The following is a 23,865-nucleotide window of genomic DNA, read 5'->3' as shown; positions in this document are numbered from 1 at the left end:
ACAGATTTATTTTATGATGACACCACAGACTTTTGTAATTTTGACAGATTTATTAAAATATGTGGCAGATTTATTATTTCAGTGGCGTCAGACTTATATTTTTTGATAAAAATCTGTCATAATGTAGCAGATTTGTTAATGAAAAAATAATTACTAGTTTGACTTATTAGTGATAGCAGATTTATTTTATGTTATGCCAGTTTTTTTTGTTTTAACAAAAATCTGGAGTGTGATAGCAGATTTGTTATTTAAAAATATAAATTGCTAGAATGACATATACTCGCAACCAAAATGTTTTATGTTATGATAGATTTTTTTATATTATGACAGATTTCAGATTGGATATAAAAAAATTTGTCATTGATGACAGTTTTATTGATGAAGATAGAATTTTCATCTGCATAATCTGGTAATGACAGACATATTCTTACCGCGACAGACTTATTTATATTAAATGACTCATGTGTGGCTCTCATCTTGTTAATATATGATTAATTTTTTCGTTTTAGATAAATATATTTATTTTTTCGAATTTCTATTTTTTTTTCGTTTTGTATTTTTTATTTCATTTTATATTTTTTTCAATTTTTTTTTATTTTTTTTTATTTTTTTCGTTATATATAAAATTTTTAATCTAATTTTTTTTTTCGTTTTGTATTTTTTTTTCGTTTTATATATTTTTTTCAATTTTTATTTTTTATTTTGTTTTATATTTTTTCGTTATATATATAATTTTTTTAATTTAATTTTTTTTCGTTTTATATTTTTTTTTTCAATTCTTTGTCGTTTTGTATTTTTTTTTTCTTTGTATTTTTTCAATTTTTTATTTAATTAAAATATTATATGTTAATTAGTTTATTTTAATAGAATTGAAAATAAAATGGGTATTTGGTCTTTTAACACAAAAATTGTGTTATTCTAGTAAACCACAATATTTGGGTGTTAATCTAGTTATTTTTCCCAAAATTTGGGTCAAACTAGGTAAATTTCAGTATTTTGTTATCCCAATTTTGTGCTTTTTTTTTAAGTAGCATGTCATTTGCCTCGAGTTACACTTTGGTGGGCCAGTAATGGTGATCAATAGATTGGTGAAAAATCGTAATATATCAGTTATTTATATAAGTTTTTCTTCTTAGACGAAAATAATATATATATATATATATATATATATATATATATATATATTTATACATATACACATAAATATTTTATTTTCTTCAAAAATTATACGTTATGGTGGAAATTGTGCATTGTATTTGTTTATGTATAGTTAGCAGTCATAAAGACTTTAAATGGGTATAGTTTTACATATATATATATATATATATATATATATATATATATTTTTTTTATTTTATTTTTCTTATACACATTATATAGCAAATATATGCATATATATATTGACTGTTGACATGCAATACCTTATAGTTTGCATAGCTAATGGTATAGTTTTTATAGTAGTTTGTGGGGTGACAGATGATAGCTGATAGTTCATGTAGTTAGAAAGAAATATTCATATTCATATATTTTGGTGTCGGATCTCGACTTGAAGGAGAAAACCGTTTATAAAGGGTCATGACTCATGAGCCCACGACTTAATAACATTCATTTCACTTGGAGAGGAAATAAATTATTTCTGGTTGGACGGGTGCAATTCATGCTCACTTCGAGAGGAACAAGTCTTTGTCCAAAGCCAAACTAGAGGAGCCCAACTCTTCACTTTCGGTCCAACGGCGGCCCAAAACGGTTGAAAGTTGAAACTGATGTTGTTTAGTTTAAAATATCATATCAAAATGAAAAAATCACATTGAATGCAAGGAGACTAGTTCGACGTTCAATGCTAGAAGCGCTAGGATTTTTGAGTGTATAAAAACAAAGAATGATCTTGAGAACGGGTATCCATCTTTTCTTCTGTGAAAGCATATTATAAGCGACACTGTACACATTTTTTCTTTCAAATGGGATAAAGCATTATTTCAATTTAGTTTTATTCGTTTCATTTGTTCATACCCCGACTTTGAAATCCCTTATATGAAGATTTCAAACCCAAAAAAATAAAAAATTCATAAAATCAAGCAAATCTTGATCTCGTATCCACATTATCAAAGAAACAAAACACAGGGTAACAAGTGTTGATTAATAAACATTCAATATTCAATGGTTGCGAACTTACTAAAAGGAATGTTTTAATCTGGAATTGTTAAAGCTTAGAAATGTTAAAAAACAAATTTCTCGAACTTTATTTTCCCATGAAACAAACATAAGCAGAATTATATCTACATTAAAATCTCTGCAAAAAATATTCATTTTGATTATGCCGACCTGTAAAGATAAGGTGCTCCAAATAAATCATTCACCTGTAGTCAACTACAACTTATAAATTTTTTTTTATGAATTATAAACATTATCATCATGATAAAAATATTAAAAAAAATGTAATTGATAAATCATCATCTTATTAACTATTTCATAAATCATCTTACAAAATATTCCATGAATTATATAAATTTTATTAAAAATCTAACAATTACATATTGTTGACACTAATTAAAGCAAAGAATACAAAAATCTTATCAAATGTGACCTAGTATTTTGCAGGCAATCTTAAGCAAAAAACGATAGATCCAATGAATAGGAAACAAATATCCAAAACAATCTTCCGGAAGATTTAGTAGGATGACACAACATTTCTTTGTGACATTTTTGAGTTTGAAGCGCTTCACTGCTTTTACACAATTCGGAATTGTTTTTACGTCGGCCAAACAAGATGTAGGATTAGGTAATAACCCGTTCTCTGATTGAGGTGCTAGTGCAGACGATGGAGGACCGGCAATATCATTTCTTTTCTCATTACTCTTTGTTTGTATAGATATTGATAGTACTACTATCAAAGCTAACACGATCGTAGCCCACATTCTTTGCATGATTCGATTGTTGTTTAGTGTGTGTATAACTTTGTGCTTATCTCAAAAATAAAAAAATTGTCAATTTGTATTTATAATTCTTTTATGTTTTTTTTTTTTGGGTAAGAAATCAAATATTGTTTATTCATTACATTTAGTACATGCATATAATATATGTTCCTTTTTCATATATATATCTTACCTTTCTAAGAAAGAGTGAAAGAAATCTTTGACAAAAAAGTAGTTAAATTTTTTGAAATTTATACAAATCTGCTTACTCAAATATTTAATACTAGATCCTGACCCGCACATACGTGCGGGATTTCATATTTTAAAAAATATTTTCTAATAAATTTAATTCAATATAGATTATTTTGTTGTTTTATATGTATATATATATATATACACATATTTAGATAAGACAATGAGAGAAAGTAGTGTCGTCCCGTCTCATTGCCTATCTTAAAAATTTTCGTCACATAACTGTTCCCTTTAAAATAATTACCAATATGAAAATGTTTAATTTAGTTCAACAGAGAAGAGAATGGGTAAGAGTCTAAGAGATTTAGATGGAATACCCGTATTTTCTGTATTTTTCCTTTCGGGATTTAATTTTTACAAAATAAATAGAATCTATTCAATTTTTTTGTTAAACATTCTCTAATTGTTTAAAATGCTGGTGCGGATTATATTTGAACACTTATTTATTTGGTATAATATTCATAATTTGACAATCCCACGAAAGAAATTTTCTAATTCATATTCATAGAACACTACATAAAAACCTTATTCATCCGCGGTCTATAAAAAATGTTTTGTTTTCTCTAGTTGAAAAAAGCTTCATGGTTGTAAAGACTCAAACACAGAAAATAATAAAAACATCAAATACTAATCCAACTATTATTCTATTTGTTTTAATGATCTCTTTTCAAACTGTAGTAACATGATATTTTATGTTTGGATTATCTATTAATAAGTTCAAACATCGACATATGAACTATTTTTATCACTTTTTTAGTATTTCATTTGTGTATGTCAAACGTACGTATAACTTAATTATTTACGACTTACATTTGGAATAGTGGGCTAATGAATATTTGTGAGTCTAATTTTATATATTTATAGGGAAAGATGAGGTTAATGTGAAAAATTAGGTTTACCTACTTTGAATTTTTAAAAATAATTCAATATCTTAATTGATTATTTATTATTATTTCAAATTTTAAGTCAAATCTCTTGTTTAAATATTCTTGTTTAAATATTTTATATCTTTGAAATTAATGACAACATATTCATATTTTCTTTTATTATTATTATTTCTATCATCAATATATTGGTTTAAAGATATATTAAGAAATCAATTTTAGTATTAAAATCATATTAATAGAATATAGAATATGACTTTTGTTAAATTTCAAATCATTATTTAATTTTAAACAATGCTCTTAAAGAATTTTGAAAATAACGAATCCAATAATATATTTTTCCTAAATTAATTCAATTAATTCAAACTAATTAAATCAGTTTGAATTAATTATCTTGCCGATTAAATTTAACTTCCAATATTTTCTCAAACTATTAGTAACTTATGTTTTCCCTAAATCCTGATTTTTAGGCAATAGATTAGATTTTCGGATTTTATATATTTTAAGGTCATATATATAGTTTCTGTTATTTATTTGTAGTAAGATTTGGAAAAATTGAGATTTGGAAAGATTGAAAACTTTTAGTGATATTTATTAGGTAATTTTATGGTATGATTTGCATAGTTTATTTTATATGAATTCTAATAATATAGGATTTTATATAAAAATTATTATTGGATTCATATATAAATAATTTTTGATTTTTTAACCATGAGAATTCGTAATTTCTATGAATGGTTGTTTCTTTAATGATAATAAATTAATGATTGGATATGAGTTTTTATGGTTGCAAAATCTTGGAATTATTATAATTGTTATTAATGTCACTAATATGATTGCTATTTTTTTTTCTTTTTTTCAAATTAAAAAAATCTCAATGGCATCATATGTAATATTTTACCTTTTATAAGGTTATTTAATTTTGAGTGATTCCCAATTAATAGTATAGATACGGGAAGTCAATTCTTTTTCATTAACTACAAGTCTACAATAACTAATCTTAATAACACACAAATATTATTATTCAATCCTAACTATATCTTAACTAAATAACCTTTCATTTACTACATGGATTAATTCATTCATTATAAAAATGAAAAAAAAAACTAGAATAATATTTTCATCTTAGAATTAAATTTTTTTTATTTGATTTCATCTATAAGTTAAACAGTTCAATATATTTTCTTAACTTACCATTTATCACATTTCATATATCAGAGAATGTAATGTGAAAAAGTAAAGATTGTGCACAATTTTGTGACACCACATTTCATATTTTCTTTTTGAGAAATTCCTTAAAAATACACCAATTATTTAGGTATTCCAGTAAAATGCATAAACGATTTGGATGCCAAAGAAAATACATGAACTAATTTTTCCGTTAATTATTATACAATTTTTTAAAAATTACTCATATAAAACCCAGATGAAAAGTAACATATTTAAATAAAATAGAATAAAAATTAATCCGAGAAAACGAAATTAAAATCTTACCATCTTCAGAAATTCTTAAATAACTCTATGAGATTCTTAAAGTATCTCTTTAATATTCTTAAACAATTCTCAAAAAGTTTACAATATTAATTAAGTTAAAATTCTTTTAAAAATTAATGAAAAACATCTAGAATTTTCTCTAAAAATTCAAGAAATTTTCTTTCAAATTCATTTTTTGTTGTCAACAAAAAATAAAATGTCAATATTTTCATGTAAAATTTAATAATTTGGAAATAAGATATATAAATTGACATACATCAAATTGTGTAAATTGATTCTATTTTTAGTAAACCCAAGAAACGCTATAACCCCATTTATAGATGTTTATAAGCTCTTGCAATTGTTTTCTTAACTTTTTCAAATCAATAATTAAACTAATAACTTGGCACGTACGTAAACCATCCAATATAATCCAGATTTTTTTTGTTTTGTTTCTTTAGTTTTGATTTCAATTCTCCAATATATTTGTGTGTTTTGATATACGTTGAAGTTATATACAAATTATTTAAATATAAGAAAACAGTCACTTCATATTCTTCATGAACCTGATAAAAAAGTCTTTCTAGACATTTTTATGAAGATCAACATTTCATCATTTTATCAAGATCAACATCTCATCTTGATACAATGATAGAGAATTTGTTTAATACATCTCTTACTTAATTATAATTGATAGATGATTTTGTTTCCATGTATTTCACCAAGGAACCTAGGATAAGATATCTCCATCATTGTAGATAGAAATTACGAGGGATAAAGAAGAGCATAATTAGTCGGTTCAATGGTACAAAAAATTGATGAGAAACCTGCGAATCAATTTGAGGCGGATACATAGACAAATCAGAGACCAACCAATTCATGTTTTTTCTTATAAATATATGCCTTGTACGAGTTCAACCCTAGTTTTTAGAAAGCATAATAATAAGTTTATTTTCACACCATTTGTTCTATGTATACATCATTAATACCATATTTAATCCTTTTATATAAAAAAAGTAGTCATATTGCATCCAAAAGTTTCGATAAAAATAATTTATTATTATTAATAATAAGGATAATATGGGCCACATGTCATTGAGTCAACAATGATAATATGGATCATAGGTCATTGAGTTGTACATGGACTTAAGTAGGCTACACATACATAGTTGTTGCATGTCAAGCTTTAAAACTAACATCGTATAGCCATAGTTGTTGGATCAAAAACAATTTTGGAGAAATAACAAAAGATTGTATTTTATAAATGACAAAAAATGATGTAAATATTGTATCCGAATAATATAGTACAAATTATCGACATCGATCGGTTGAAGCGAATGATACAGAAAATTTATTTAATGTAACCTAGTGCTTTGCAGACAACCGTCAGGATAGTATGATAGATCCAGCGCATAGCGAATAAACGACCGAAACAATCGTTCGGAAGACTGAGTAGGATGATACAACAGCTTTTTGTGACCCTTTTGATTTGGAAATGTTTCACTGCATTTGTACAATTCGAAATTTTAGTTAGGTCGTTTAAACAAGGTATAGGCTTAGGCAATACTCCATTCTCGGATTGAGGTGCGAGTGCGGACGATGGAGCACGGGCAAGATCATTTACTTTCTCATTTCCCTGTGTTTGTATAGATATTGATAGTACCATTATCAAAGCTAATATGATCGTTTCCCACATTCTTTGCATATTTCCACTTAGCTTGTTGTTTAGTGTTTGTATAGCTTTGAGCTGATGTCAAAAAAATAAAACATTTCTTTTGGTATTTATAACTCTTGGATGGTTGATTATTTCGGTATGAAATCTATATTGTTCATTCATTACATTTCAGTACATCCACATAATATTTGTCCATTTCATATCTTTCAGAGAAATATTGAAAAAACATTAAACTATACAAATTCACTTACTCAAAATTTTGATTAATTTGAAAAAAATTATCATCATTAATTATCAACTATAATACAGAAAATAATTTATTCAAACCTAATTATAAATTAGCTAAATTCCCTTTCACTTAATATAAGAATCCATACAAATTAATACAAAAAACAAAACAAAAACACACAAAATTGGGAAATATATATTCATATTTAAATTCAATTTATTTTATTATTTTATTCCATCAATAATGTAAAAACTATAAGATATTTTCAAAATGTACCATTTGTAAATTCTATATATTAGAGAGTGTAAGATCACATTTTCGTATTTTCCTATTCAAAAATTGTATTTTAAATCTTCTGAAGTTACTAAAATAAATATGTCTTTTGTATAGTGATTCTTTTTTATTTTCTATTTTATTTTGCCCTAATTGTTTTCTTATATATTTGAGAAATTTCAAAAAATGTCCCTGTTACAATTCCTCTTTTTCAAAAATGTCTTTAAATATTTTCCACTTTCAATTATACCTCTTTTGTAAGGTTTCATAAAGCTTTACAAAGATGTTGTAAATCCATTTCTTATTCTTTTACACAGTTCTAAGAGATTTTAAAAAGCTTATTAAGGTTTTAGAAGGGTTTATAAAGATGATTTGGAGTTTCAACCACTCTACGCGCTGCCATATACATCAATGAGCATTTTTGGAAAAGAGTATTTTGAAATTATTTTTGGTAAATGACATTTTTGAAAAATATACCGTAGAAATTAAAAAGCATTTTTCAAAAAAAAATCTATATTTTAAATCACTTTTTTTGTAAATTTTTCTTTTTCTTATTTTACTTGGTACTCGAGGTCAGTAATACTACCAACTTTTGGATTGTTTACACATATTTGATAGCTTTGATTAATTAGTTTTAACAACTAGACCAGAAACCGACTTAGCATCATCATTAGATGGTTGTTGGACAAGATGTTTATAAATTATAAATGTATTAAAATGTGTTTTTAATGTAAAAATGGAGTGCATAGAAGACAAAATAAACATGAGTTAGCTATAGAAAATATGTTTCTTGTTATATTATCAATATACAATTTACCAGCTAGAGATAGGCCCGGACGTTCGGGTATTCAAGTCGGTTTTGGTTCGGTTTTATTAGATTCTGGTTCCATTTACTTATAGAGTTTATGATTCATATAGGTAAAAATGAATTCGGTTCAGATCCGTCCAGATATATTGTATATTTTTGGATAGTTTGTTTGAGTATTTTTTGATATTTTAGGTATTTTCTATAAAATAACTAATATTTTTAGGTATATAATTGTATTTTAGATTTTTTCAAATATCCAAACTATTTAAATTTGATAAAGGTTTGGTTTTGATTCTTTCAGTTATGAAGTTTAGAATTTATTATAGTATTCTAGAATTTTGGTTCGTTTTCATTTCGATTCCAATTTGACACTTTTTGTTTGGTTAATTTGTCCACGAAGAATTAAAGCTATAGGATGAAAAAAAAAACAGAAAAGCCATAGAATTATAAATTTTTTAAAAAAAAAAACAGAAAAGATTAGGAAACTTTGATTTCCCGATCAATGAGTAAGTGAAAAAAAAAAATGTTATATTTTAGAAAGGGACGAGAACAACATTAGCTGGTGATGTTTGTTTGATACTCCTTTTTAACTGTCTTTTTTTTTTGGTCATTAAAACACAACAAAAATAAGTTGCCTGTCCCCAATAGAAACGAAACTACAAATTTCTTTGGTGTCAATTCTCAGTTCTTACGCACGACGCGACGTCCCTGAGCCCTAGCTTCCGGCAAATCCTTTCTTCTTTTTTCTTCATGTCCTTTGCTTCATTTCGAATCGAATTCCATTTTGAATGTAAGATTTTCATTCTTATACATATATGAGTGTTTGTTAGATTTGAGTATTTCTTCTCCAGCGCCATGGATATTGAAATTAGGGTTTTTTTGCCTCTACAGTTAATTGGGTTTGTGATTTATTGGGGTTTATTCGAAATTGCCATTATTGGGTTTCTTAAAGTCTTCGCCTTTTTATGTTCATCATCGATTCAAATTTACGGTTTTTGCGAGGGTTTTGTGTAGAAATGTTAATTTCTATGTGAATTGATCATTTGGATTGCGTAAAGTTTGCCCCTTTCCTCGAAAAATTTGATCTTTTACCTCAATTTGTGATCTTTAATGTGTTTAGATTCTTGTTTGCTGACTTTTGTTACATTACCCTTTCTTTGCAGAAGCTTGGAGTTCATTTTGACTTTATTGTTGGATCTTATAGTTGATACAAATTTGGGGAAGAGTTGAGATCAATATATCTTTAGTATAAAGTGGAGCTTCGACATGTTGCGTTTCAGTTTTAGTGGTTTCGATATCTCAAGTTGTTTTATTCATCTTGCTGAATGGCATCCTTTGGAATAACAAAGCTTACCGGGCTTAAAGCCCCTCTTTTTGCAGAGTAAGATTTTGATTTGGTTTTGTTTTGATCTTTAGGAAAGTAGATTTGTACACTTGAGTCAGTTTTTTATTATTGGTTCAATGTGTCTTTACAGGTTTCGTTACTGTTAGCTTTTGGGAATTCATAAATTTTGGAGTAGATAATGTTTCGCGATAGTTTTTCATTTGTCCAAGCGATGAGTTGCTTCGGGTGTTTTGGTGGCTCTGAGAGATCAAGACAATCACCAAATCCATATGATGATGATACATATTCCAATGATGGTGATGTAACCAGCAATGTGGGAGGAGATGATGAAGAAGAAGAAGAGGAAGTAGAGGAGCAGAGCCGTTCCAAACGATCAGAAGAAATTTTGAAATCTAAATTACAAAATGGACTAATCTGCAGGCAGTTTCCAGTGAAGGAAACTAATAAACTAACACGTGGAGAGGTACGTGACTTCTGGTGCTCATGTCTAATGAATTTTGTCGAGTGGTATTCTTATAGCAGTTTGTTTCTTATTTGTTTTTCAGGATGAAGATGGAAACAAGACAATAAATGAGTTTGTTCGTGAGCGTAAAATTGGATCTGGTAGTTATGGGAAAGTGGTAAGTGTGAAATTAAATTTCAATGCTACATTGGTCTTTTAGTCGCTCTTGAGCACATCTTAGAAAAGGATTAGAAATTCCATAACGTTGTTGTTTGTATGTATAACAGGTTCTATATCGAAGCACTGTCGATGACAAGCATTATGCTATTAAGGTATGCTCTTGTTTTTATTTCCATGGAACCACTTGAAAGCTTATTTTGTTTTCCTGGTCTTCTATGGCACTGTTCATTTGAAATTGGACCACCATAGGGCAGATTATATAAATATTTCTTAAGCTGATCACATAATGGGATTAAACTTTCTGGACAAGTGGTTATTATCTTTTTGGATTCCCAGGCTTTTCACAAGTCATATTTACTAAAGCTACGGGTTGCGCCTTCAGAAACTGCGATGGGGGATGTTCTTCGTGAGGTATCCTGTTACCGAAAGACTTGTGTAATGGGTTTGATTTCCGAAAACTTAGGTAAATGTTTTTGTATCTCATCATTGTAGGTTATGATTATGAAAGTTTTGGAGCATCCTAATATCGTTAATCTCATTGAGGTGATTGACGACCCTGAGTTTGATGATTTTTACATGGGTATTTCTTTCCCTTTTCTCTGTATATCCTTACCTCAAGTCTTTCTCTTTGGTTAATTTTCTGTCATCTTATACTGTATTTTTTCTTGTCTAGTTCTCGAATATGTTGATGGAAAATGGGCCTATGATGATTCTGGACCACCGGGTGCTCTCGGAGAAATTACTGCTAGAAAGTACTTGCGCGATGTAGTTGCCGGCCTCATGTACCTTCATGCTCATGTATGATTTGCACTGTCTAATACTTCATCATCCACGCTGAAAGTTTATATGATAGATACTCATGATTTTCTCTGTGTCTTTTGGATGAGACAGAATGTAATTCATGGGGACATCAAACCGGACAATTTACTGGTTACTAGTACCGGGAGAGTGAAAATAGGAGATTTCAGTGTCAGCCAAGTATTCAAGGTACTGATAATACACCAGTCTTGTTTTTATTCTCCATTGATTTCTTCAATGTGTAATTTGATTTGATCAAACATGTTACATTTGATGCAGGATGATGATGATCAACTCCGCAGATCTCCTGGCACTCCTGTCTTTACTGCCCCAGAATGTTGTTTAGGTATAACATACAGTGGAAGATCTGCAGACACGTGGGCAGTGGGAGTTACTTTGTATTGTATGATATTAGGACAATACCCGTTTCTGGGTGATACACTTCAGGATACTTATGACAAGGTTCCCGCCTCTCTCGTTCCACTAATTTTGTTTTTTTCTTGACACATCTCTCTAGAAACAATTTGAATAACGCAGTCGGCTCGTGTTTTATCTTGTACCAATATTGCAGATTGTTCACAACCCGTTGATAATACCGGAAGGACTGAATCCTCATCTCAGGGACTTGATCGAAGGTCTCCTTTGCAAAGGTGAGTTCTTATCAATTGTTTTGTAAAAACAGAATGAATCTTTATGATAAAGATATCGCCTTATGTGTGTAATGTGGCTCACGCTATACACTTGTGGCAGATCCAAACCAGAGGATGACGTTGAAAGCTGTGGCGGAGCATCCATGGGTCACAGGAGAAGACGGAGCTATTTCGGAATACTTTTGTTGGTGCAAACGCAAAGCTGAAGAAGAGGAAGAACCTAATGGGATCGAAACCGTAGCTGAAAGCTAAAACCGGTATACTTGAACATAGCAATCATATTTTTGCATGTTGGCGGTTAGAAGCGCTTGCGTTTTAAGTTGTTATAACTCCTTTAGGCATGTTTTGAGACTCTGTTGATTGTCTCCGACTCTCCGTCATGTAATGAGACTCTTGATTGTCCTTTTCTCTCCTTAGTTTTTTCACTCTGTTTTGTTTTCCGATACACATATTGGATGCATGTTTTGGATCATTGTATTGTATCTACTGCCTACTTGAATTGTTGTTATAAATCAATGATGTTTATTTTAATTTTTTGGTACACTTTAAGAAAATTTGAGACATTTCAGTCAAACTTTTATCGTCGTCAATGAGATTAAGCATGTGACTATGTGAGACACATTCGGGTCAGCTGCCATCAGTGCCGGTCACGTTATCAATGTTTTTGTTATAATAAAAACAAACATTGATTTGACAAAAAAAAAAAAAAAAAAAAAAAAACAAACATTGACATGAGAAAGATTGAGCATGGAATATTAGATTCAAATGAAAAATGAAAAGATCTATCGAGTCCTTACTCGGCTGGAAACCGAGCGACCGGAGATCCAACGTCGTCAACCGATTCACGAACTTGCCCCTTGCTAGTGAACACAACAAAGACGCTTAGGGTCTCACACAGTTTTTTGGGAAGAATTTTTTTTACATTAAAAAAAAAAAACTCAAATTTTTAGTTATGCGTAGGGCATTAAAGAAAATTTAGAAACTTTGGACCGGCCCTGCCGGGGACCTAACGTGGACAAAGACCACTCACCTCACCTTACGGCTGCTCCGTCGTGACCAAAGATAAAGGGAACTAGCTTCACCACCCGGAAACTTCGACGGAAACACTTCTTAGAGGAATCGCGTTGCCGTCCTTGGAGTAACATCTTCCCGAGGAGATCATTCGGAGGTTAATCACGACAAGCAGCTGCACCCGCCTTCGCTAGTTGTCCAGAGCCGAACGTCTTCGCACCATTGCTACCATGCTGCCTTCTCTAGCCGTCCACGTAGTGTTTTATTTTAAAGAAATTTTCACGTTTGACATGAAAAAAAGATTGATCTCACCGTTTGGCAAAGTGAGATTCATTTCTCATGTTTTGACAGTTATTCCGTTTTATGACGAAAATGCCCTGACGAAAAACCAAACGGCACAGTTACGTTACGGTTTAGTTTCTATTACCGGTTTAGTTACTTTTTGTTTTGAATTAAAAAAAAAAAAAAGAATTTCAAGAAAACGAAGAAGAACATTCATCCATCTTCGTGAGAAGTAGAAATCAGTTCGGAATTCATTCATCCATCTTCGTTTTCGACATCTCCGTTCGAATTGTCGGCTACTTGATTTGAGGCATTGCATTGAACTCGAAAAACCGGCGAAGAGAAAGTTCCAGTTTTTCCGGCGAAGGCGACCTTAGAAACCTCCGGCGAGATAGAAACCTTCGAGATGGCTGGGAATAAACAAAACGACGAAGTACCAAGGAAGCAGCATACGCGGGAAGGCCCCGAGAAGGAGAAGCGGGTACTCAGAGTATCCCCGAGGAGGAAACTCTCTCCGACAAAGCCGCCGGAGGAATTGGGTAAGTTCATATATTATTTCGTTTGTAGTTTCTTTGGGTGTATCGGAATCTTAAAGCTTGTTTGATAAAAGGGATAGAATTTGCCGGATTTTGCCAAATCTGTAGTTTGAAAATTTGAGAAGATGAATTGGAAATCTATGTTTCCGCCAAAATTCAGATTTTGAGTATATAATGTTGATAATTACTGTGTACGTACACGAATTCATATTGTTTACATCCTTACTTAATTGTATATCACTTGTAATTTCAGGCAGTACAAGTGTTGCTCCGACTGAAGATCTTATAGTTGAAGAGTTACCACCAAGACTCTTTGCTATAGACCAGTACCCTTCGAAGACGAAGATGAACGCGTACTCCAAACCGGAGTACATTTCTGACATAGCGCAAGTTCTTAAGGGAAAACCTGAGATGCAGATGCTTCTCGTCTCTCCATTTGGGTACCTTTTTGGAATACCTGCTAACAAGTCTTCCTTCTCAGGTAAGCTTGTGCTTGGATTAATATGCTTTCAGTTAGTGACAAATAAAGTGAATGAGATGTGGATGGTTTTCGGTGGTCATCCAATCAAATTTGGACTAAGAGAATTTAGTATGGTAACTGGGCTGGAATGTGGGGTGTATCCCAAGAAGAAAGACGTGGAGGCTGTGCTAAAGGTTAAACCTGGGTGTAAAAAAGTCTGGGATGCTCTGTTTGTGGAGAAGTTTGGGGAGGATGCGATTCCATTAGTGCAAGATTTGGTGGCCTGGCTGAAGGAGGATACCACCATGGATGGGTGGAAGCAACTGGCTCTATCACTTATAATCCTGGTAGATGGTGTGATAGCGTGCGGTAAAAACCCAATCAGGCCTCAAGATACGACTGTTGAGATGACGAAGAACGTGAAGTTCTTCTTGAAATACCCATGGGGAAGGCTGTCTTTTACCCGTACTTTGGAGAGGATAGCAAACTTCCAAACCCCTTCAGAAGCTCAAAAACTTATAAGGTGTGTAAAGGATGGGTCTTATGCACTACATGGATTCCCATTAGGACTCCAGCTGTTTGCGTTCGAAACAATCCCATCCCTTGCTAAGCTAGTACCTGATGATGAAGCTAACAAGACATTTACTCAGAGGTCTATCCATCATCTTGCCTCACTGCGGGCAATCAGGACATCCAGCATCTTGGAGTGTGAGGCTGCTGAAGAGGTATGTACAATTGTTTATGTACGTACATTATTTAAAAAGTAAGTGTACATTCTCTAAGTGGTTAACAAACTTATTGGTGTAGGTTGAGGTAACCTATCTTGTGAAACCAGAGGAAAATATTTGTCCTCCATCCCTGTCATGGGATGATGAAGTTGAGGATCCAAGAGTTGCTTACATTGAGCGACTGTTGTTAGTTGGTCATGAGTGGAAGGAGGAAGAATGGGTTGGAGGTTATGCTGCATTTCCAAAGCAGGAGCGCCCACCACAACTTGGAGAGATACGTGAGTGTAAATGTTGTTTTTATACTTTTGATTATTGTCCCTTGAAGACCAATCAATGATTAAACTGGTCTATCGTAGGTGTGAAGAAGAGGAAAAGAAATGTACCAGCCCCGAATGCACCTGCTTTGAAAAAACAAAAATCTGTTGTGGAAGAAGAAAATGAGGACACTGCTGAGGATTGTTCTGAAGATCCCCAGTTTGAGAAGTTTGTAGTTGAACTTAGGAGGCAGGAAGCACAAAATAAACAAATGCAAGAAGACTTGAAGAAATTTGTCCGTAAGGAGATACGTGCTGCCTTAGATCCAAAGGGCAAAAAGACAGAACCAACCAAAACTTCCCATGCTTCACAGGGCCCAAATAAATCGGTGGTTAAGGCACCGATGAGTGTGAAGAAGGCATCTAAAAGGATGTCTACAAAGAAAGTCTTCAAGTCTGGAACAAGAAAGTCTTCAAGGCTGAAGAATATAATGACGTCAGTTGCGGAGATTACTCAGCTTTCTGATGGTAACTCTTCCTTTGAGGAAGATGACCAGGTATGGCATGTACGTACATTTATATATAGTATTTAAAAAAGTACGTACATGAAGATTAATAACTGCAACTTGTCTGCTATGGTACAGGATGAAGCCAACAATGAAGGTGGTTTTACTGCAAATGATGGAGGAGATTTTTTGAACAGAGATATGGTTGACACTGGAGTAGCTAACATTTTAGTTGGTGGACCTACACCTTCCCATCAGGTATGTCGTGTACAAATATTTTTATCAATTATTTCCAGTTGTGTACGTACACATAGGCTTCAGAAGTGTATGGTATACTATGTTTCAGGATGAAGGAGCACGTGATGGTGGTGAGTCTGTCCTTGTTGGTACACAGTCAGGGACCGAGGAAAAAGCTAGTGCTGACACAGAGATGGAAGAAATTCCATCTCCTGTACCTTCAACCTCTGTACAGGTATGTCTTGTGCTAATAGTCACATACTGTTTTCCATAAGTGTACGCGTATCAATTATTTTCAGTTCTGCACGTACATATAGCTTAAGAAGTGTATGGTATACTATGTTTTAGGATAAAGGACCAATTGATGGTGGTGAGCCTGTCGTAGTTGGTACACATCCAGGGACAGATGAAAAACCAACTGCTGACACAGAGATGGTAGAAAATCCATCAGGTTTACCTGCAAAATCTGGACAGGTATATGGTCTGCTAATAGTCAAATGTAGTTTTCCATATGTGTACTCACATAAAGCTTAAGACGTGTATGGTATATTTGTTTCAGGGAGAAGAACATGGTGTCGGTCTTGAGAGTGAAGCAAATGTTGGGGAGCAACCAGAAATTTGTGAGGATAATGATAGAGATACATCTTCTCAGGCTGAACACACCGAGGAACCCGGTGTAAGTGTACGTACATTTGTCTTTCTTATTTCCCGTGTACGTATAAGTAATGATTGTTTCAGACATCACAAAATAAAGGATATAGCCGATGAAGTTCAGTACTTGAGGGCACCCTAGAGGATCCCCCTTTACCATTTGCAGTAGTTAAGAATGTAAGCTAACTATATTTTGAAACACCCTAGAGGATCCCCCTTTACCATTTGCAGTAGTTAAGAATGTAAGCTAACTAAAGCCTCCATGGATGTGGATGCAGCTAATGTAAAAGAGGTAAAAATCTCGTGTTTGGTTTAAAATTATACACAGTTATTAACATGTGGATGCAGCTAATGTAAAAGAGGTAAAAATCTCGTGTTTGGTTTAAAATTATACACAGTTATTAACATACGTACATAGGCGACGGGGTGGAAGAACAAGAGGATTCAAACCCAGGGTTAGATGAAGCAGACACGACAGTTGGTACACTGGAAAATATTGTGAGTATCTTCCCAGTAAATATTATCATTACATTTTGAAATTGTTTAATCATGGTGTTTACAATAATACTTCTTTACAGGATGAACCAAACAACGATGCTGCAGTCGAAGCAATAGCAGTTAAAATTCCTACGCCGGTTGTACCCATAAAAGTGAAGAAGCAAATAATTGTTGAGATGGATGAAGCCCTTCCGGAAGGTTTTAAGGAAACAACAGTCCTCGTGGAGGATGTTCCTGGATGAGCTCAAGATTCAGAGGTGGTTATAGCGGCTGGAAATGTCCCTTACAACCCCTTGGAGAAGGTTGACGCTTCCAAATTAGAGCTCTTAACCAATGTCCTCCGCGGTCCGAATGTGTAAGTATCGTGCATTATCAAAATTATCCCTTAATTGATACATTGGTTTTCTATAACAACCAGTCATACTATAATATTGGATATACATGAAGCACACTCTTTTCGGGTATCGCAATGTGGACAACGAGTTTTTCTCCATGCTTATAGCACAAGGACAGTGGGTGGATAATATGGTAAGTTGAAATAGTACATTTGTGTACATTTTTTAAATATGCCTGAATTGTACGTACACTGACTGTCTATGCTATTATCATTTCAGGTCTTGGAAATGCTCGCAATCTTGATATGGCACAAGAACGGTCAACAAATGATAGCAAACTGATGCGTTGTTTTGGACTCCTTCCTGCTTTATGAGCTTACTAAGCGTGCTGTCAGCTTCAGGAATTGTATAAATAAGCTTGGGTTCAAATGGGGCGACCGGCTATACGACATGGCCAATGGAATATACATACACCGTGAACCTAGTCTTAGGTGGTTCAAGGATGTCGACGTGGTATATGCTCCGATGAACTGGAAAGGTGATCATTGGGTTGGGTTGGCAATCCACCTCAGAGCCCGGCATATAGTTGTCTATGACGCTCTCATAGAACACACGCGGGAGTCTGTTGCATGGTCAAAGATGCAGCCTGTCTGTGAGATGATGTCGTACCTAGTGAGAGCGATGTGCGCGGATGTATTACCTGAGAAGTACTCAGTTGAACCTTTTGCCTATGAGAGAAATGTTATGGTCGCTCAAAACCCAAGTACAGGAGATTGCGGGCCTTACGCAATGAAGTTCTTGGAGTTGTTGGCGTTTGGTAACCCAATGTCAGACTTGGTGAATATTCAAGAAGCAGATATGGCCACCTACCGTCAGGTGTACGCAACAAAAATCTACGAACACGGCAAGCGCGAGTGTGGTAATCGGCGTTTATTGTAATCATCCCTGGATGTTGAATTATTATTATTTCCTAGTACTTATTTCCTTATTTTCAACAACCTAATTAGAACAACGTAATTAATTATGGAGATCCTAAAAATATTTATGTAATCGTTATAACTATCTTCTCTAAACAATCTGCACATCGTACACTTATTCAAAAACCAACATGTGTACGTACATCTTATATAACGTACGTCTTTTACACAAAAGTCGATTTTTCTCATAATAAGATATCTATTTCTTTACTTACATTGATTTGACAACCCTCCCTCACTGCATCATCACTTACGTAAGATTGCATTAACTACAACCATAACTTAACCAACTAACTTCATTGTTCTTTATTTAAGAGTAGGAATTGCATTGTTTTGAAACACCAAATTCCAAGAAATGTCTACACCAAATCTACCTGAAGATTTGCTAGCCAAGATAGCCAAAATAATGGCTGACAAATGTTGGTGGTACCTCAGACCTCTGTTAAGATCAAGGCGTGGTGGAAGAAACATTGTCTACAGGCCGGATGTCTTGAAAGATGCTAATATTTATAGCATGTGCAGTGATCCCGATGACTTCCATGCAGCAGGCCATGATCCGAATGACATCAACGCTGAAGGTCGATATAGACCCTTTTTCAAAAGGTGTCTAGAGGCTGGTAACCCGATTGCTATTTACCATGAAGGACTGCGTCTAGTTACCCATGAGTCTGACATTAAGGGCGCCATTGTACTTTTACAGCGGAATGTACCAAGACACGCCGATGCAACCCTGGCCTGCGCTATTCTGTGCATATGCGACGGGAATGCTCACATAGGTGGTGTGTATCTACGCCTGTTCGCAAACAACCATTACGCTTTGGAATCAGAAGAAATAAAAAAATATGGAATTAGGTTAAACAACACATACGGCGTAACCTTTTCGTACCCTGAGGAACGTGGTATTCAAACGCCTCCTTGCGCGATGCTGTGTTCAATCAGATCTGGACCCTTCAAGAATGTGTGCAACGTATGTTACCTCTGGTGGTGTGCGAGAAGAATTAGTCAAATTCTATAGGGATTTCTTACGTAATATTATCTGAATATCTAAGTTTTTATGTTATAATATGTGGCCTTTGCAATTGTACTTTGCTTATCAGTAATGAATGTCTTTTTATCTACATCATTGCTTGTTTTTCATATACTACTCAATCTTATGAATGGTTACAAATAATTGTAATATTTTATATTAAATTGAGAAACAAGTTTCTTAATGTTAGATAATGGTGCTTTGTCTACACAGGCTTACGAATTATCATTAAATACATACTGACCTGATTTAGCCATTGATAATGACCTCTATCTTTTCAAAAAAAAAAAAAAGAAACAAAATTAATGTACATATATACGTACACATCCCTGTAATTAATGTACACTGTCTTTTATCAGATAAAACGAAATTGTAAAAGAAAGAGATTTGGTTTTTAATGCGTTTCCCCCAGATTTAGCCATATACATGAACTCAATCTTTTCCCCTAATTCGGCGACAGACATCAACTCAAACTTTTAGTCAGAGAACGTAATAAGGGTAGACATACGTACACGGGTATACGTTACTGTGTACAAGTATTTTAGTTGGTTTGAAACCAGAAATATGAGAAGCGACTTTCGAGATGGTAGTAAATGATGATGCAATGCTGATTGATTTGACATGTAATAACCCATATCTACAAGTTTTGGAGTGGTTATTTAATGCATACTGTCAAGCTCTATTCATAGAAAGGACCTCTATCTTTTCGCATAAATCTCTTTAATATACGTACACGGTTTGCAATTAATGTACACTTGCATTTGTCAGATAAGAGGAACTTTAAAATAATGACACTTTATTAATGCGTTCCCCCCCAAATGTAGCCATATACATGAACTCAATATTTTGGCCCTATATAAACGATATCACACACACTAATTTATTTGCTCACATTCTTCTAAAACCTCCTTCATTCATCAACTGCAAGATTATTTCTAAACCTCCTTTGTTAACAACATGGCTTTCCCCGCAACCCCTCCAACCGAGATGTACCTTGCAATACAATTGCCAAACCCGATTTCCGTCCTCATCAACTACCTGCCCGTATCCCAGACTCCCATCGAGACCCTCCGCCACTTGGTCGAAGCAAGTGACGTAAACGCAATAGTGATGGACGACTTCATCACATGGCCTCACTTCGTGCAGCCGGAGTCTCCCTTCAGGGCCTACTTCAGCCTCTTGCTGGAAAGGGGTGCGATCCCGGCTATATACCTCGAAGGTGTCCGCCAGGCAAGCAGCTTCCTAACGGTGGCCCACGGCATTACACTACTCAACTCCGTCGCTCCATCCAACCCTCTCGCCTGCTTCGCGACCGGCTTATTCCTAACTTGTAGTGGCAACCATGTCGACTTTCTTCCAGTTAGCGATATGTTCTGGGCGATGACACCCACATTAGCGGCAGCTCACGCAGTGGGGGAGATGGTGATGTATCACATAAGCCAGCTTCACACCGAAGGTCCTCGGCTCTGGCAACGTTCATGGAGGTATGTGCACACACCGGCATGTGTTGGCCTTTGCACGTACAGTTCCGGCTGCAGAGGGTGTTTCTTTTACTGGTACGCGAGGGAGATGTGTGTCTTCTATTAGATATGACTTTGATAATGACGGATGAGGCATACAATTTTCTGGCTCATGTGTATGCTTCGGGCTCTACTTTTTAGTTTATTGCTTCCGCATCTAATATAAGTTGTTTGTCTTTCTTGAATGTATGTCCTTCTTCGGGCACTTAATTATGAATGAATGAAGTTTTTGTTGTTTGAGGACAACAATTATGATATATGTATGTTTTCGTGTACGTACAAGGGTTTCGTACAATTTGCTGATTGAAGAACCAAAAAGCTAGTAAAACGTACACTGGCAAATTAATTGTAATTGTAGACGCTGTACGTATAAAATGTACGTACAATTACCCAATAGTTTATTATACAAAGTCAAGTAATTAGAAAACGACAAAAAGTTTATGTAGTTTTACAATACTTAATATAAATCTGGTCTTTAATAATAAGAAGACTGGGGAAAACAAATCCCCCTAACTAAAAAATGACCTGCTTGATCTCTTCCACTTCCGGTGTGTCCGGATCGGCAAAGACCTTTGACACAGGACCATGACTCACAACCTTAGGATTAGCTCTGTCGGTTAAACGCCAGAAGACGAGTGCGACAACAACATTGCGCTGACCTAGACTCCGAAAGAAGGTTTGGAATTCCAACGCCTGTTCATTGTGTGCTTCGCATTCCAAAACTTCGTTGCTACATTAGATTAAAAGAAGAATCAAGTCAGCGTTTAGATTAAAAAGTGTAAGTGAATCAAATGTGAAAAGAACATTTACTATCTATCTTTGATCTTGAAAGGAAGCTTGAGACCGTAGAAGTCTCCGGTCAAGTGGCCAACCTCCAACAACGCTCCAATGACATCTACATCAAGGGCCAAAAAAATAGAAATAAACTTCTAATTTCAAAAATGTGTCCATAAAACGTAACATAAAAAACATCTCACCGACTAAAACTTTCTTATCAACTGTTTTCTCCCAAATGTAGTCGAATTGAGTAAAATCGTAAAACGATATTGGGTCCCTTCGTAAGGCATTAGTAACGACCGTCCGATCCATAAACCATATGCCGTAGTCATGAGATGTTGCTCTCACTGGGTCAGCGACGTTACGGACCAAGAAAGTGGTCACAATTTTCCACTCATTTTCTTTGATTCGGTCTATGTAAAAAGGAGCAAGGCGACGATCAATGGTGGCCTCGATACGGGAACGGGATCCCTACAGAATATGATATATAACAGATTTATATAGAATTGAACCTAACGTATGATAAAAAAAAACACAAACACGGCACAGGGAAACTACCGAATTATCTGCCAAGATAAGGCCGAGTTCGAAGACGTTGGGCGCAACAAACTTCTTAAACACTCTGAGGACAAATACACATATTGTCCACCCAGTGATCTGAGGACACAATTCGGAGATGGTGTGATACCCATCCATCACACGGTTAGCAAGAACAATCGAAAGACTTTGTGTTTGATTGATGTAACTGCCAAATGTGAAAGGGTTTTTGTTTGAAGGAACGTGGATAAAATTGAGGAGGAGATGTGGCTTAAATAAGGAAATTCCGTAACGGACGCGGTGGGTAGTGCGAAAGTGTTCCAACGGTTGAGATACAAATGTGTGTAACCGTTTGTAACCGTTTATTGCATGAAGATTATACGTACACAGACACAACAAACACGTACACTAACAAAAACGTACACTCAGAAAATGTACATAGTTATTCGATGGCAAACATTAAACGTACGTACACCGTCACAACACTTTGGTACACACTGTCCACACATAAACGTACACTGTCTTCGCGGAGACATAAAGCTTATGAGGAGAACTAAATAGGATTTTTACAAGTCTTCTTGTTATGACCTGCTTGTCTACATCGTGTGCACTGATTTGGAATAAGTCTTTTCTGTCTCTTTTTCTGAAGTGACAACAACAATAAGTTAATAATCTACGCATCTATTACTGAAAACATAATATTTGAAAAATCTGTACACGTTTGAATGATAGCACTTACCCGGTTTTCACCTCTAGATGGAATCCTTTTGGTTGTTGGTCTTCCTGGTGGTCGTCTACTGTATAGAGGAATTAGTATCAAATCCGATATATGTTGTGGGATGACAACATCCTTCGGATCCGCGATAGGTAGAATCGGTTCTTGAAAAGAATCGGAAAACGTTTGAAGGTCATACCACCATCCTACAACAACCTTCGGATCTATTCCAAACTCGATTGCAGCTGCTAGACCGTGTTCACATGAGATTCTCAACTTTGTGTACCTAAGACACGTACACGTACACTCGTCCAGAACGACATGAAAATGCTCACCTGACTTGCTTGTAACTTGATAACTCCACGGTCCAGACATCTTAACCGCGAATTTCCCTGACGCAGGCAAATCTTGGAGAAAACTCTCATCAACCTCAGGCGTCACTAAAGACTTACACCTAGCCACTTTTTACCTCCTCGCTGCAAACCATCGCATTAGGACCTCTCGAATGAACTCTATCATGTACACAATCGGATATGATTTGGCTCTTGTTAAGACATTATTCATAGACTCCGAGTTGTTGCTAGACATGATATTGTAGTGTTCCCCTTTACAGTGAGCTCTTGTCCAATGCTCAAATCCAATTTCCTCTAAGTAATTTGCGCATGCAGCACTCTTAGCCCTTAACTGTTCGAAGTATTTTTCAAAATCTCTCACTCTGTAAGCTTTAGCAGCGCTAAAGAATAATCCAGATACATCATACTTACGATAATAGGTGGAGATATTTCGCTCAAGGTGTACTGCACATGCACCATGATGAGCTTTCGGATAAACCACACTAAGGCCTTTATATATTGAAGAATGTCTGTCCGATACAATCATTAAATCTTCACTGT

At 34.2% G+C, this 23,865-nt stretch overlaps 6 protein-coding genes and 1 long non-coding RNA gene across 7 annotated transcripts; 3 read left to right on the top strand and 4 right to left on the bottom strand.

Moving 5' to 3' along the window:
* Positions 1-2,549: 2,549 nt before the first annotated feature.
* Positions 2,550-2,924, bottom strand: LOC9311791. Its single transcript, XM_002875677.2, has one exon. The coding sequence runs from the start codon at positions 2,922-2,924 to the stop codon at positions 2,574-2,576; it is 351 nt and encodes a 116-aa protein (XP_002875723.1). The 3' UTR covers positions 2,550-2,573.
* A 3,838-nt stretch (positions 2,925-6,762) lies between these two features.
* LOC9313464 lies at positions 6,763-7,228 on the bottom strand. Its single transcript, XM_002875676.2, has one exon. It carries the CDS (start codon positions 7,224-7,226, stop codon positions 6,873-6,875), a length of 354 nt encoding a protein of 117 aa, XP_002875722.1. The 5' UTR covers positions 7,227-7,228; the 3' UTR covers positions 6,763-6,872.
* A 1,881-nt stretch (positions 7,229-9,109) lies between these two features.
* On the top strand, positions 9,110-12,455 carry LOC9313463 (serine/threonine-protein kinase GRIK1). The gene is made up of 12 exons (XM_002877349.2): positions 9,110-9,296; positions 9,670-9,887; positions 9,982-10,314; positions 10,397-10,471; positions 10,581-10,625; positions 10,810-10,884; positions 10,966-11,053; positions 11,147-11,271; positions 11,365-11,460; positions 11,551-11,733; positions 11,843-11,921; positions 12,022-12,455. The coding sequence occupies exons 3-12, from the start codon at positions 10,030-10,032 to the stop codon at positions 12,171-12,173; spliced, it is 1,203 nt and encodes a 400-aa protein (XP_002877395.1). The 5' UTR covers positions 9,110-9,296; positions 9,670-9,887; positions 9,982-10,029; the 3' UTR covers positions 12,174-12,455.
* A 1,150-nt stretch (positions 12,456-13,605) lies between these two features.
* On the top strand, positions 13,606-15,064 carry LOC110228086. The gene is made up of 2 exons (XM_021024230.1): positions 13,606-13,753; positions 14,004-15,064. The coding sequence occupies exons 1-2, from the start codon at positions 13,621-13,623 to the stop codon at positions 14,975-14,977; spliced, it is 1,107 nt and encodes a 368-aa protein (XP_020879889.1). The 5' UTR covers positions 13,606-13,620; the 3' UTR covers positions 14,978-15,064.
* Positions 15,065-17,011: 1,947 nt separating this feature from the next.
* On the top strand, positions 17,012-17,231 carry LOC110228020. The gene is made up of 2 exons (XR_002331617.1): positions 17,012-17,084; positions 17,165-17,231. It is a non-coding gene; the product is annotated as an uncharacterized LOC110228020 (long non-coding RNA).
* A 3,560-nt stretch (positions 17,232-20,791) lies between these two features.
* LOC110228038 lies at positions 20,792-22,437 on the bottom strand. Its single transcript, XM_021024103.1, has 4 exons — positions 22,279-22,437; positions 21,921-22,191; positions 21,754-21,838; positions 20,792-21,673 (listed from the first exon to the last, which is right to left on the bottom strand). The coding sequence occupies exons 1-4, from the start codon at positions 22,414-22,416 to the stop codon at positions 21,457-21,459; spliced, it is 711 nt and encodes a 236-aa protein (XP_020879762.1). The 5' UTR covers positions 22,417-22,437; the 3' UTR covers positions 20,792-21,456.
* A 159-nt stretch (positions 22,438-22,596) lies between these two features.
* LOC110228039 lies at positions 22,597-23,371 on the bottom strand. Its single transcript, XM_021024105.1, has 2 exons — positions 22,997-23,371; positions 22,597-22,900 (listed from the first exon to the last, which is right to left on the bottom strand). Exons 1-2 carry the CDS (start codon positions 23,345-23,347, stop codon positions 22,811-22,813), a joined length of 441 nt encoding a protein of 146 aa, XP_020879764.1. The 5' UTR covers positions 23,348-23,371; the 3' UTR covers positions 22,597-22,810.
* Positions 23,372-23,865: the final 494 nt, after the last annotated feature.

Source organism: Arabidopsis lyrata, assembly GCF_000004255.2.
Source record: "Arabidopsis lyrata subsp. lyrata unplaced genomic scaffold ARALYscaffold_5, whole genome shotgun sequence".
In the NCBI taxonomy this organism is placed as follows: domain Eukaryota; kingdom Viridiplantae; phylum Streptophyta; class Magnoliopsida; order Brassicales; family Brassicaceae; genus Arabidopsis; species Arabidopsis lyrata.
The sequence above is the reverse complement of the archived record's forward strand: the minus strand, read 5'-3'. Positions and strand labels throughout refer to the sequence as shown.